The sequence below is a fragment of the Olea europaea genome, chromosome 3, assembly GCF_002742605.1.
Source record: "Olea europaea var. sylvestris chromosome 3, O_europaea_v1, whole genome shotgun sequence".
In the NCBI taxonomy this organism is placed as follows: domain Eukaryota; kingdom Viridiplantae; phylum Streptophyta; class Magnoliopsida; order Lamiales; family Oleaceae; genus Olea; species Olea europaea.
The window spans coordinates 6,549,326-6,563,782 of record NC_036239.1 but is presented as its reverse complement, the minus strand read 5'-3'; the positions used below and the strand labels follow the sequence as shown (position 1 = coordinate 6,563,782).

The 14,457-nt window shown below is 34.4% G+C and overlaps 1 protein-coding gene across 8 annotated transcripts in view; it reads left to right on the top strand.

Moving 5' to 3' along the window:
* Positions 1-13,192, top strand: part of LOC111384028 (exportin-7) — a 25,323-nt gene extending 12,131 nt beyond the window's left edge. For 4 of the 8 annotated variants that reach the window (XM_023008262.1, XM_023008255.1, XM_023008250.1 and 1 more), the window contains 21 exons: positions 388-455; positions 1,780-1,866; positions 2,094-2,246; positions 2,328-2,423; positions 2,540-2,599; positions 2,685-2,803; positions 2,893-2,980; positions 3,428-3,532; positions 3,608-3,712; positions 3,793-3,845; positions 3,939-4,002; positions 4,144-4,278; positions 5,333-5,445; positions 5,528-5,618; positions 6,756-6,975; positions 8,044-8,174; positions 9,086-9,232; positions 10,495-10,623; positions 11,654-11,752; positions 12,046-12,084; positions 12,473-13,192. In XM_023008262.1, the coding sequence (XP_022864030.1) occupies positions 388-455; positions 1,780-1,866; positions 2,094-2,246; positions 2,328-2,423; positions 2,540-2,599; positions 2,685-2,803; positions 2,893-2,980; positions 3,428-3,532; positions 3,608-3,712; positions 3,793-3,845; positions 3,939-4,002; positions 4,144-4,278; positions 5,333-5,445; positions 5,528-5,618; positions 6,756-6,975; positions 8,044-8,174; positions 9,086-9,232; positions 10,495-10,623; positions 11,654-11,752; positions 12,046-12,084; positions 12,473-12,610 (2,240 nt within the window). In that variant the 3' untranslated portion in view covers positions 12,611-13,192. Of the gene's footprint in view, positions 1-387; positions 456-1,779; positions 1,867-2,093; positions 2,247-2,327; positions 2,424-2,539; positions 2,600-2,684; positions 2,804-2,892; positions 2,981-3,427; positions 3,533-3,607; positions 3,713-3,792; positions 3,846-3,938; positions 4,003-4,143; positions 4,279-5,332; positions 5,446-5,527; positions 5,619-6,755; positions 6,976-8,043; positions 8,175-9,085; positions 9,233-10,494; positions 10,624-11,639; positions 11,753-12,045; positions 12,085-12,472 lie in introns of all 8 variants that reach the window. The other 4 variants (XR_002700851.1, XM_023008266.1, XM_023008272.1 and 1 more) reach the window with 4 other exon arrangements.
* Positions 13,193-14,457: the final 1,265 nt, after the last annotated feature.

Sequence of the window (14,457 nt, the reverse complement as noted above, 5' to 3'; positions counted from 1 at the left end):
TCCCTTTTCATTTTCTAGTTTTTTTTTTATAGTCTGATTTACTTGTCATTTTCTTTCCTGACGAGAATATTGATAAAAACTATTATCAGAAGCCACTTATTCTTTCATCATTCCTTACCATTCTCCAGACTTCATGCTTGCAAACTGTTTCATAAATAATCATTATTTTCAAAAGCCAATAGTGATTTTTTTGTTTAAAACTTCTCCCATTTGAATCCCTGTATTTTTTTGGCCAGGTTCTCTTGTTAGCGATAATATTGATAATAATTCTAGTGTGGTGTTACTGATTATTATGATTATTCATCTTCTTGTCCAATTTTCTAGCTTTTTTCCTTTTGTCATACCCTAGCAATTCAGTTAAGAATAATGTGTTCAACTTTGAACCAGGTCTTGCCGATCATGATAACTACCATGAGTTTTGTCGTCTTCTTGGACGATTCAGAGTTAACTATCAGGTAGCTGATTTGTATACTTACAGTCTTTGATCTGTCCTTTATAAAATGCTATTAGTATGTTTTGTATTTGGTTGTGCAGTGATAACTCCTTACGACTATAGGCCTGTGCATGTAATACTTGATATACAAATCCATGTTATTTTTTTGGGTATTTTGTTCACACACATTATACTTGGTTTGAATATACATTCATCTTTTTTTGTACTTTCCTCCAATCTAAATTGTATGCAATGTTTCTAAATGGAAGTGTATGTTTCAAAATTTAAACAGTGGAAGTAATAAGGATTTAATCATGGGAAATGGGAGGATGGAAGTGACAAAGTAAGCATTTTAATTTTTAAATAACAATAATAAGATTTGAAATTTTGAAGTAAATTGGGGGCACAAGATTTTAGCAAGTTCAAAATTTAGAGCAACATGGAAACATGCAGAAGAGGAAGGACAATATTGTAGTGATTTCATGAAGCTACATCTTGTTTTCTTGGCTTTAGGTGTTTTGGCTTTCCCGTGTTTTTAAACCACAGAGATTCTATTCTGAGTGGCTGGGTGTAAATGATGATGATTTTGATAGATTTTTTATCCATAAATATTCTTCTCCCTGGTGTTTTATAGATTTTGTCAAAAAGAGAAGTTAAGGTACCTAATATAAAGCGAAGCTCTTACGATAATTGTGAGTGGTGAAATCAGTCCTGTTAGTACTTTTGGGCTAGAATTGGGATTTATGGTGGAAATAATCTTGTTGCACCCCTTCACCACCAATTTGTTTGGTAGTGTATGATCTAAGAATTTAATTAAAAGATGGATACCCATCTTCTGGGGTTTTATGTGCAAATTTGATTCATTGCCAATAGTATGAGCTGTGGCAATCCCTGTTACCTGAATTTCAGTTGTCATGAGTTCTGACGATAAAAGTAAGAAGTCGGAATTCACATGAAGAGTAGAAAGACATAAACATGAAAGAGACTTTATATTGGTCTTTATTCGAAGTATCAACAGCGAAGGGAGATAAATATGGAAAAGATTTTCAGTGATTCAGAATGCTAATTCGAAGATTATCAGAACCTTGATCTTTGGTTTTTTGTAATGTTTTTCCTGTGCTTTTATGATAATTCCTGGTTGTTCAGCCTCTTTCTTTCACACATTCTGGGATTCTGTGTTTCAGTCCATGTATGCATTTCTATCTTATTCTCTGGTATTTTATACGGGATTTGCACTTGTTCTGCTTATGGGTCATTCTTTATTTTTCAATACGGTTCTTGTTGCAATTAAAGTTGTCTGTATGAAATTGAGTTTCTGTGTGAGAAAGCTTGATGTTATGTTGCAGTTGTCAGATCTTGTGATTATGGATGGCTACAGCGATTGGATACGTTTAGTTGCAGAGTTCACTTCCAAATCTTTGCTGTCCTGGCAGGTGAGCAGTTGTAAAGAATCTTTCATGTAGTTGTCATATTTGTTTGTATGATATTAATTGACTGTAGAAGGCATCTGGATGTGATTTGCCAATGTTGAAGTACTTCGAAAATTCTGCTTTTCTTCTAATTTTCTACCTGTCTTTGCTTGTTGTACATTCTCCATTGGAGAGAGCACAATGCCAGTTTTTGCTCTAAAATTGATTTTAAGTTTTGTGTCCTCTTGCAGTGGGCTAGCAGCAGTGTGTATTACCTTTTAGGGCTGTGGTCTAGGTTGGTCAGTTCTGTACCGTACTTGAAAGGTGATGCACCTAGCTTACTTGATGAATTTGTGCCAAAGATCACAGAGGGTTTTATCACGTCAAGATTGGATTCTGCTCAGGTATGTTTTTAATCACACTGACTATTCTTTGAGTAAAGTTTCTGAAAGTACTGTTTTTCTGCTTCTCCTTATCTCTGTCAGGCTGGGCTGCCAGATGATATTTCAGAGCATCCATTGGACAATGTTGACCTTCTTCAAGATCAGTTGGATTGCTTCCCCAATCTTTGTCGATTTCGAGTATGACCTTTGACAAATTTTCTTTTATGCATTCTCACTGTTGCCTTTCATTTTGTTATTATTTTTCCTACTCAATATTGTATTTCATATTGACCTATGTATGCATCTTATTTCAGTATGAAAGCAGTAGCATGTTTCTTATAAATGTCATGGAACCTATTTTACAAATATATGTGGTAAGCTGAAGGTTCATACAAGAAGGCTTTCTTTTTGTTGGATTCCTTGTTAGCTCCTGAGATTTTAAATGTGTTTTTCTAATAGGAAAAAGCTCAGCTCCAGACTGGTGATACCAGTGAACTTTCTGTGGTTGAAGCCAAGCTTGCTTGGATTGTACATATAATAGCTGTTATTGTGAAAATAAAACAGTGTGCTGGGTCTAGGTAACCATAGTAAATTCGCAATATATTATCTGATTTAAATTTCTGAGCCTCTTATTACAGCTTCAACTGACTCATAGTTTGCCGTTCAGTGTTGAGTCACAGGAAGTGATTGATGCAGAACTTTCTGCTCGTGCTTTGAGATTAGTAAATGTTGCTGATAGTGGGTTGCACAGTCAGGTAAACCAGCAGAAAATTAGGACTGTGATGTGGAATTTTAATCATTATTGATGAAAAGCATCTGCTTTGTATTGCTTCTTCTTTTGTAGATTGCCTGGCTTCTACTTGTTTAAACTGTTCGAAAGCTCTAAAATATCAACTTGATTATAGTTATTTTTAATTCGCACTCTCTCTTTATTGTGTGTTTGCACGTTTAGATCAATTCTCCATTTTATCAATGGTATTATTATTGAGATACAGAAAGAAAAATGAAATGTGCTGTTCCACTCAAGCTCTCCTTTTGGTTGAACATTTTCTGGAAGATCTGTATGGAAAAATGTTGCTTAAAACCTCAAAATCCTCTGTTAAGGATTTAAGTTTATTTAATTTGATTTTTCGTCATAATAATTCCTGTAACATATTTAGTGGAATGCTGAAGCATGCTTTATATACTTTTCTGATTGACAGAGATATGGTGAAATAAGCAAACAAAGGCTTGATCGTGCAATTCTCACATTTTTTCAGCATTTTAGGAAAAATTATGTGGGAGACCATGCAATGTATTCATCAAAGGTAATAATAGTTCCCTTTTCATTTTTTAAATCTTCGTTTAATGTTGCATCTTGACACTTGTTTGTTTTATTGCAGCAGTTATATGCCCGATTATCTGACCTTCTTGGACTCCATGACCATCTTCTATTATTGGACTTTATTGTCCGAAAAATTGCTACCAACCTCAAGTGTTACATAGAGGTAATATTTTTACTCTTGCATCCTCTTGCTGTTCTTGTTTAGGGAATTTGTATGGTATCTTAGTTTGTTCTTAAATGCAGAGTGAGGAAGTTATTGATCATACTTTAAGTTTGTTCTTGGAGTTGGCATCTGGGTATGATCTTGTGTTGTATCTTGTACATTAGAATTATTTTCATCCTCTACAGCAAGCTTTATGCATTTGTCTTGTCATTGTCTTTTCTTGCAGCTATATGACAGGAAAGCTACTTCTCAAGTTGGATTCTGTCAAATTCATACTGTTACATCATCACGTAAGTGCAACCAATCTGTTTTCATGAGACTTTTTTTTTGAGTGTTTTCATGACAGTTTTATTGTGCATCTATTTTGGTGGAAAGCTTTCTCATTCACCCTATCCTCATTCATATCCTTTTTCCTGGATTCCTGACTCTAGAAGGAGCATTTCCCATTTCTGGAAGAGTACAGATGCTCTCGAAGCAGAACAACATTTTATTACACCATCGGCTGGTTAATCTTCATGGAGGACAGTACTATTTTGTTTAAGCCATCAATGGATGCTCTACTGAAAGTATAGCTCGCTCCCTCGCTCCCTCCCTCCCTCCCTCCCTCCCTCTCTCTCTCTCTGCGTGCATGTGCTTAAAATTCTTTTACTTTCTTCAGTTAAATACCTGCTGCTTTTTTGATAATAACTTCGTTGTTATGAGCTTATTATTTATCTGAAAGACAGCAAGGCTAGATCTTTGGACAAAAGAAACAAGCTTTTATGGAACTTTGTCCTATAAATAACATGATGAAGTAATTGTAACAGGGCATATTCAATTGAAAATAAAATTGAGAAGAGCATGCCAAAGTTGCATTACAATAACAAAATGAAATGTTTTGAAGTGATGTTTACCCTTTGGTGCTTTATCATAAATAGCATTGACTTCTTTCGTGGTAAATAATCTCTTTTTTGCCTGTAGGCGGGTTTACTATGCCCTTGTTTGAGCCCCATTTTATCAAAAAACTCAATTTTTTCATAACTCATTTTCAACCACACATTCTCCAATAAACTAATTTTAAACGTAAATTGAAATTTTTTTCTTATTTCTTAATCACACATTCTCCAAAAATCACTATTCAAAAATACATTTTTTCCCCAAAATGGGGCTCAAATAAGGGCTATATGTATCCATAAATAAGGAATTCGGAATCAGAAAACTTATTTTAACATATTTCTTCGTTCACTATCGTGAACTGGTGGGATATAGAGGCCCTCAGCTGGGCATTCAGGTTAATGTAGTTAATAGCATTAATTCTGCTACAAGACAGCTCTGTCCTTTGAAGTGTTTGCAAATGGCAGACTGGTTGGTTCTTTGGTATTGTTTGTTTTAATCTTGCTTTTTAGACGGGCCAAATGCTTCCTAACTTCCTGGTAGAATAAATTTTGAAGGATTCTGCTTTATTGCCGCATCAGACAAAAAAGGGGAATAATAGAAGAAAAGAAGAGGAGTTCTTGTTTCACAATCATTTAGACAATGGCTATTTGTTGGCATTTGAAATTTCAATAGATCTAATGTTTTTAATTGCCATATTTTCCATCATTGATGAGTTTTTATCAAATTTTCTTGGGTGCCATTCAGGTTTTCATGACTTTGGAATCAACACCTGTGACAATGTTTCGAACTGATTCCGTGAAATATGCATTAATTGGGTTGATGAGAGATCTAAGAGGAATTGCAATGGCCACAAATAGGCAAGTGCATATTGTTTATGAGTTCTGTTTGTCGATGGCTTTTACCATAGCTTGCATCATCCTTCTTTTCATTGTTTTTCAGTCGCAGAACTTATGGGCTTCTTTTTGATTGGATTTACCCTCATATGCCTCTTCTCTTGAGGGGCATCTCACATTGGGCCGATACACCAGAGGTTATTTGACTTAATTAATCCTTGTATTTACTGCATTTTTCACATTCCTTTTGTCTCTCCTGTATTTTCTTTTAATTTAGTGCTTGATAGTCATCACATCTAAATTCCTTTAAACCGGTTTGATAGTTATATAGGTGAAATCACATTTTGCAACAATATACAGGATTGCTAAAATTTATACTTCTATCAGGGAAGAATGTCCACTTGTTTACTATAGTGTGCAATAGTCAATACTGCCGGAAAATAATCCCACTGCCAGTTCATAATTTGCTCAAAAGATCTTATTGCTCTTAGAGGAATCAACTACAAAAGAGTAGTGAAATCTGTACAAGACAATATCACCTCCCTTGCCTCTTGCTTACTAACATCCACTGCAATTATTATTCTGTCAGATAAATTCTCAATCATTCGATTAAAAAACTAATTGCTTAAATGGTCTATATTATTCATAAAAACAAGTTATATTTATAATAAAATTTCTAATAAAAAGGGAAAGTACACACGATAGTATGAAATATTTGTGTTAGTGCAGTCAGGATTCTCCAGAGCAGGGATTTTTTTCAGCTGTAGAACGGAAACAAAGATGTAGCAGTATTGATTGCATACACAGTGATTTCGCTCTGCTTCTGTCATTACCAATGGTCATATTTGGAATTTTTTTGACTAATTAATTTTGGCAATTTAGTTATGCAGAGATAATATGGTCAATAAAACATAATTTTGGATAATTGTACTTTTGGCAATTTATAAAGTAACATTTCTTTTAGAAAATATTTTCGAGAAAAACACGAGCTCCTTTTGTGACAGTCTTTATATTACTTTTTCTTGATCATCCTATTTTCTGCATCATTTTTTTTTCATATTAGCTTCATCTCCACCCTTATAATTACTTCTCATTAAGGATGTTTGCTTCATTTCTTTATATACTTCATTTTGTAACAGAGGTAACTTGACCAAACTCTATTACAAAATATTCAAAACCCTTAAATGTTGTTGAGCAGGGCACAGCCTTGGCAAAATCTTTTGTGGTCGATTTTGATACCAATTGAAGCAATAGAAGCTTAATTTGTGATGATGTATAGAAATGTTTTTATTTTATTTGTCCTGTATATGTAAGCTAGCAACTGATTTTTGTAGGTGACGACACCATTGCTGAAACTTATGGCTGAGTTTGTGCTGAACAAATCTCAGCGTCTAACTTTTGATACTTCGTCTCCGAAGGGCATACTTCTTTTCAGAGAAGTGAGCAAACTACTTGTTGCATATGGAACAAAAATATTGACTCTTCCAAATGTTGCTGATATCTATTCCTTCAAATACAAGGGAATATGGATTTCCTTGACTATGCTTTCTAGAGGTAAATATCATTGGCACTATATTTCGAGTATCCACCAAGCATTACTCTAATATAAATATAATCTTTATCATTACACGTCTTTGTTGGATGCCCTTTTGAGATGATTTTTGTGGTTTAACAAATTACTGTTATTTTGATGTGGTAAAGCCCATTGTGTGAGAAGGGAAAATACTGATGCTCTTGTACATGAAATTGCTCCCCACGCGCCGGGGTGGGGGTGGGGGTGGGGTGTAGACTAGCTGAAATGGTCTCCAATAATTTTGTTTATAAAAAATCATGAAACTGAAACCCCAAAGAGTTACAACCCAAAATGTTTGCTGTGCATCACAAGTTTGTAAACTGCCTTGGTAACTGTTGTAAGCATTGCTTGTCCTTGGTGGTGTGCTTGAAGCTTACGAGGAACTACAGAAAGAATTAGACATTGAATTGTGTTTGCATCTATGGCAAGGAAAATGAAAGTGATGGTAGTTTGAAGCTTGACTTGGATAGCTAGTTGGCAGTAATGAGGATGAGGAAAGAGGATACAGGAAGTGAAGAACTGGGTTCGTACTGGGGGGCTGAGTGAAGACTACAAAACATACTTGGTGGAGACAGATGTTTTGGCCTAGAGGAAAGATAGACGGGTTTAGGGTATTAAAGGGAAATTCAAGGGTGGTGATTCGTCTTAGCGGATTTGTTTAGTGTGTGAATTTGTGAGGTGAGTAGTGTCAGTTAAAGCCTTAACCCATTGGATCCATTCTGGAAGAGGAATAGCTCATGAGCATCTTGACTTGTTAGTTATTGAACAACTTTCAAACACCAGGTGAAGTTGCAACAATTAAGTGTCAGACTATCATAAAAATATTTAAATGTGTGTGAAATTATAATTGATTGTGTCTACTAGTTCATTTTTTTAGATTGTCTAAGAGTTGCATGAAGCAGTTTTTTAGTTTTGTTTCAGTCCAATACTCGAGATATATCTTTGATCCATAGTTTAATTTGATATTTGGATGAGTACAACCTCATGGTTAAAGATGCTATCTAAGTATGATATTTTCTGACTTTTAAAGTCTTTCCTCCCGATGACAGCTCTTGCTGGAAACTATGTGAACTTTGGTGTGTTTGAACTTTATGGGGATAGAGCACTCGCTGATGCACTTGATATTGCAGTGAAGATGACACTAGCAATTCCACTGGCTGATATCTTGGCTTACAGGAAGGTCTGTAGATACTTCTTATGCACTCTAGAAGTGCTAGTAGCATTTGATTAAAAAGTTGTAGCTTTACAAAATTCTTTAGCCTCTATGGTATGTATTTTCCTTTCTATAGACTTATATGCTGATCTACTAGTATGATAATAGAGATGGCATTGTGTGGATTGGAAGATTATTTTTTGAGGGGTTGTGTGTGCGCATCTTGGTCTTTGTCTGTGCCTTACTCAAGTTATAGGGAAATGTGTCTCTTGGATCTACTGCAATATTAAAAGAATTGAAGCACGTTTGTGACCACTTTTCCCATAGAAAAAATGTTCTTAATGTTTGGGAAGAGAGCACGGACACAAATTTCACAACTCGAAGCATGGTGAAGTGAACTTTTTATTTTTTTAAGATTCCAAAACATGAAGAAATGATGTACTAACACTAACTTATTCTATGCAATGGTGACATGGCTTACCATAAGTTAAGCACTGGTGCTTAGGTAATGATTTCCCCCAAAACATACTCTAATTATCTATAATATTGTAATTGAGAAAGTGCTATCATTACCGGAGTCAAATTAGATATAGAAATTGATAAGATCGTAAAGGGTCCATTACTACTATGTGCTGAAGAGAGGGATGGAAGAGTAATCTTCTCCCCTGGCTAGTTAATATACTTGCTGATACTTATTTACAGGAAAACTTTTAAATTTTTCTAGAATGAGCATAAATAATTAACTTTTTTGGTTTATTGGTGCATTTTGTGGCCAATTGATCTCGCCGCAAGAATCTCTGTGCTATTTGGATCAGTGGTGAAAAGTTTTTTACATTTCAAAAATATACATTGCAATTTATAATTATATATTTTGTCTACTAATGATGCTTGTGATTGTGGAAGATGATGTTTCCAAACTATCTTGTCATCTGGTGCAGTTAACAAGAGCATACTTTGCATTTTTGGAGGTTCTATTCAACAGCCATAATGTGTTTGTGCTCAATCTTGAGGCAAACACCTTCATCCATATAGTTGGTTCGCTTGAGTCAGGTCTTAAAGCTCTCGATACTGGAATATCCTCACAGGTATATTATGATGAATCCATCCCGGATGGTAGTTTTTCAACTATTGCTGCATATATTTTACTTTCTGCCACTGCACATCCTCTCTTGTAGTTGATTGTCATGAACTGTGATTCCATTTAATTTCAGCTGCTATTTCTGTTTGCCTGTCTTGTATATGTGTGCTTCATGCACGTGGTTGAATTGAATCACTAGGACTAGGACATGATTGGTTGCTGGTCTATTTGTTCAACTATTTTTCGAATTAACCTTGGCATTAGGCACTGGAATTCTTCTGGAACTAAGAACCTTGTAATGTTGGAGGAAACAGGATTGTTTTGCATAATTTGGAAGAGGAATTTAAAGCACGGGGACAGTTTCTTAGTTAGGAAATAGTGTACTGTGAGAGAAGCCAGCCTTGCGAAATTGCCAATCTTGCAGTTTTCTTTTTGTGGAGCAAAAATGGTTTTCTTTTTTTCTCCCAAGGATCACTAGCTAAGATTGTGATCCCTTTAATGTATTAACTGAAAAAATAGCTATAACTCTATTTTGTGTCTGATAAGTGAACTTTGAGCTATCCTGTGTTTCAACCATTTCTCATATTACTAAGAAGAGCGTACAGGCTACCGATCAAAAGAAAAAGAAAAAAAAATGAAAAAAAGAAAGAAGAGCATATAGGCTTGGTTTGAGGCCATAGAAAAATTCCCCTACTATTTAAGCGTTTTGATGATGGTATCAAAGAATTTAAGGTCAGTTTCTCATGCTTGTTACACTGGTAAAAATAAGTTTCGGTTTCTCGTTCTTGATATAAAAATAGGTTTTCTTTTATCACTAATACAGCTCATGGTGATACTGGATGGCGTATGCTGCTTAGTTTTGATGTCTTAGAGCTGCTACAGATTACTGCCTCTGAATAGAGTACGCGCTTGTTTGGTAGAGATTTTGACAATTGATTTTTTGATCATTAAAGATAAAGTGGGTCCTATCTGTGAGAGAAGAATTCAAAAAATGATGGCTGTAATAGTGAAATAACGGTCAAGAAATTGATTTTAATTGGCTTTTTAACAGCACCAAACAAGCTCTAGTAAATGTTTTACAGCACTGTATCTTTTTCATCTTCATTATGCAGCTGGATGGATTTAGTTGACTGGTTAAATTTTCAGGCAGTTCTTTGGTTAATGTGTTGATTCAAGTTTAAATAGATGCTTTTCTTTTTGCCACACCATAGAATTATTAATAATCTCATGATCATACTTACAATGTCCAATTTTCTATTTGTGTGTCAGTGTGCATCTGCAGTCGATAACTTGGCTGCTTTCTATTTCAACAACATAACCATGGGGGAGGCGCCTACTTCAACAGCTGCAATTAATCTTGCCAGGAACCTTGCAGAATGCCCCAGATTGCTTCCAGAAGTAAGTGATGATTCTTCTTAAGACGTAACATTTTTTCTTGTGCGGCAGTTCTCTTGTTGTCCAAAGACTACCCTCATTTTTCACTTTGGCGACAAGTACATTTGCTTTAAAAGTTGTTTCCTCCTAGTTATTGATTTCTTATTATCATGTGGATTATTTTACAGTAAATTTTGGGGTAGAAAATACTTGCTGAATTCTCTTTCTAGGCGGGTGTCAAATTGTTTATATTGGTTTCCATCTGTGAGGAATTACAAGCTGAGTTTTTGTTGGATGATGTCTCTATCATTTACCAGAAATTGACATATGACACATTAATCAAATGTTTATATAATACGTCATCATGCAAGGACGAACATTCCACCCTAGTGCTGGCAAATATTGATTGTTGACTCAGTGGCATGACACTGCAAATTGTTGATGATCCGTACCTGGACTTAAAATACTGTTTCTAATAGAAAAAGATTAGAAAATCAAATGTGAAATTTTTGCAATGTAAATCATATGCCGTTCATGCACATATCATAAAATCTATTCCACTTGATCGAAAGTAAACAAGGGCATTATGTTAAAGATGCTCCATGCATGACGACTTGTACCAGATGGAAGCACTAAGCAACCTATCCGATAATTCATGGACTTCCATATGTGCTTATGGCTCAATTAACATGTATTCTCTCTGTTCCATAAAGGTTGTTGGGATTCACTTTTCCAACAAACTCTTCTAAGTCAAAAAATTGTTTTCTTTTTCGTAAGGGGCAGAGTAGGAAAATAAATTAAGTTAATTGACTTTAGTATGGTAGAAGTCTTAAACTAGACATCCTCTGACATTTACATGAATACGGTCAGTTAAGCTTGCATTTGGACCCACTACCTGGCACCTGCCTTATGGTTTTCTTATTCCGATGAGTAATATATCAATGTTAACGATTGTTCTGAAAATGTTAATCCTTGCTTTCCATGTAATGACGTGTTCTAATAAACTTGTTTGTGCTTTTATATGTTAATCTAGTTTTTAGCTTCCTTTTTTCAGATACTCAAAACTCTCTTTGAGATTGTTTTATATTCGGACTGTGGCAACCAATGGAGTCTTAGCAGGCCAATGTTGAGCTTGATACTCATAAGTGGGCAGGTGATTATGGTTGATTATTCTCTCTCACTCTCACTCTTTCTCTTTCTCTCTCTCTCTTTTAACTTTATCTGAAGCGTGTTTTCTAGGGAAATAACTTCTAATTATCATTAGACATCTATAACATAGTTTTTAATTGGGTGTGCTGACACAAGAATAATGAAATGGATACATGATAAAACAGGAAGAGATAGTGAGAAATGAGCTCTGTTTTAGCTTCTGTTAAGAATTTCTTCTCGTTTCTTCGAATTGACCATACTTGGCAATGGATCTAAAAGACAATGATATGTGTGCAGATGTTTACGGACGTGAAAGCTCAAATTTTGGCTTCACAGGTATGCTATATTACCACCGAGGCAATATTAGCAATTGTAATCTATTTATTAGTGGACGTGATTGCAGAGCATTGATTAGTTTCTATTTGTCATTTTTGGCTGTTACAGTTCTTGATGTAGATTATCAATCTGAAATTGCCGCTCTCTCTAAAAATGGTTGCCAAAAGTTACTAAATTCCTAGCCAACTGAATTCTGTAAAGATGATGATTTTCTATTGAAACTAGTTTTGCAATAGTAGTAGTTCTGTTATTTCATTGTTATTCTAAGGAGTTGGATGAAAAATAAAGCAACTTATGAATTATCATACCTCAATATCTGCCAACTATAGTTATTCAGCCTACGTCCCCACACGTTTCCAAATTGATCACATTTTCTGTCATTTTGCAGCCTGCTGATCAACATGAGCGCCTTTCACTGTGTTTTGACAAATTGATGGCCGACATTACTCGAAGCTTGGATTCAAAGAACAGGGACAAGTTTACCCAAAATCTCACCATATTTAGGCATGACTTCCGTGTGAAGTAGTTAGTGCATCCCTTCGTGACCACTGTTCCTGTGTTAGTATGATGCAAACTTGATCTATATTGTGGATGGATTCACTGAACTTTACCCCTCTGGAATCAAGCATATATTTTTGTGGTAGTTGAAGGGCTCTTCTGCAGGTTGAGACCTCTTTACGAGTAAATTGGTCCCTGAGAAATGAGTTGAATCCATGGCATTGTACATTCGTTTTTGAAATGGTGGCAACTTGTGAAATAGACTAATAGCATCAGAATAGGATTTTTCAGGCTTATGGCTGGTGAAATTGGGTTTTTGGTTTGATGGCTGATGTATATTTGGAAGTCCCATCAGTTTGAAGGGGGTTTGTGCATTCATATTATTCTTTTAGTTGTGGATGATAGAAAAAGAAAATTAAAAGATATTTTGTACAAAATATTACTCTATATTCATGGTTTTAAGTAGTAGTGAAACTTAAATTCAGATTATGTAATAGAAAAAATGAAGGTTAGTTTGATAGTTTCCAAGTTATGATGCCATTTTGTTTGGGTTTGCTTAACGTCTTGACAATGATGTATGTAGCGTGAAAGAATGTAATGTGCTTGAACATGCTTTCTCAACTTTTCATTGCTATTGTTATTATATAAAAAAAAAAAATATTGCAATTATTGTGACAATTTTTAAAAATTGAAATTCATGATTCAGGTTGAGTTTAATAAAAAAATAAAAAATAAAAAAATCACCTTTATAGTGGTCAAGTTCTTGACTTGGCTAACTATATTGAGAGGGTAGAGAATTCTTGATTCAAGTTGAGGGGGGGAATTTTCTTATTCAGCACCTCGCCTCTTGATTTGAATTTTAAGTCAAGAGAGGGGAGAAAATCCATAAATAAAAGAAATTGGAAATTTGATTTCTCCTTATATGTCGTAACATGCACGAATTATTATTATACTTTATGTTATGTTTTCGATTGGCTATAAATTTAAACATGGGAAAATTTCATAAGTGAGAAATTAAGTGTGGTATATTTCAAAATTAAGAAAATAAGTTTCAAAATTCAAAAATCAGATTTTTATTTAAATATATTTATTTTATTAATTATTTTATTAATTTAATATATTTAGGTCACGGATCTATACAATTTGGTCACGAATTAACAATTTAATTACTAATTTATTATTTTTTGGTCACAAATCAAAAATTTTATGTCACAAATTATTTTACGATCACAATTCAAAAATTTTGACGGTCACAGTTTATTTATCGGTCACAAATCAAAAAATTAAGTAGTCACGGATTAATTTCTAGTCACAAATTATCAATTTATTAGTCACAATTTATTTTTCGGTCACAAATTATTTTACGATCAGAATTCGAAAATTTTATATGTCACATTATTTTTCGGTCACGAATAAAATTTTTTGGTCACATATTAACAATTTAATTAGTTATTTATTATTTTTTGATCACAAATCAAAAATTTTATGTCACAAATTATTTTACGATCACAATTCGAAAATTTTATAAGTCACAATTTATTTATCGGTCACAAATCAAAAAATTTATAAGTCACGATTTATTTATTGGTCACAAATCACGAATATTATAAGTCACAACTTCTTATACAGTCACAATTTATCAAATTGTCGGTCACAGATTAAAAAAATTTTAGGTCACACATTATTTTTTGGTCCCAATTTATATTTTTTATTGGTCACAGATTAACTAATTTAATGGTCACAGTTAGCCAAATAATTTGTGACCACCACCCGACACTTGTGACCACCATCTCACCACTATTTCCAACACCACCACCACCACCGTCGTTGCCAGAAACCACCACCACCATCGCACCCACGGTACCAGAACCCAAT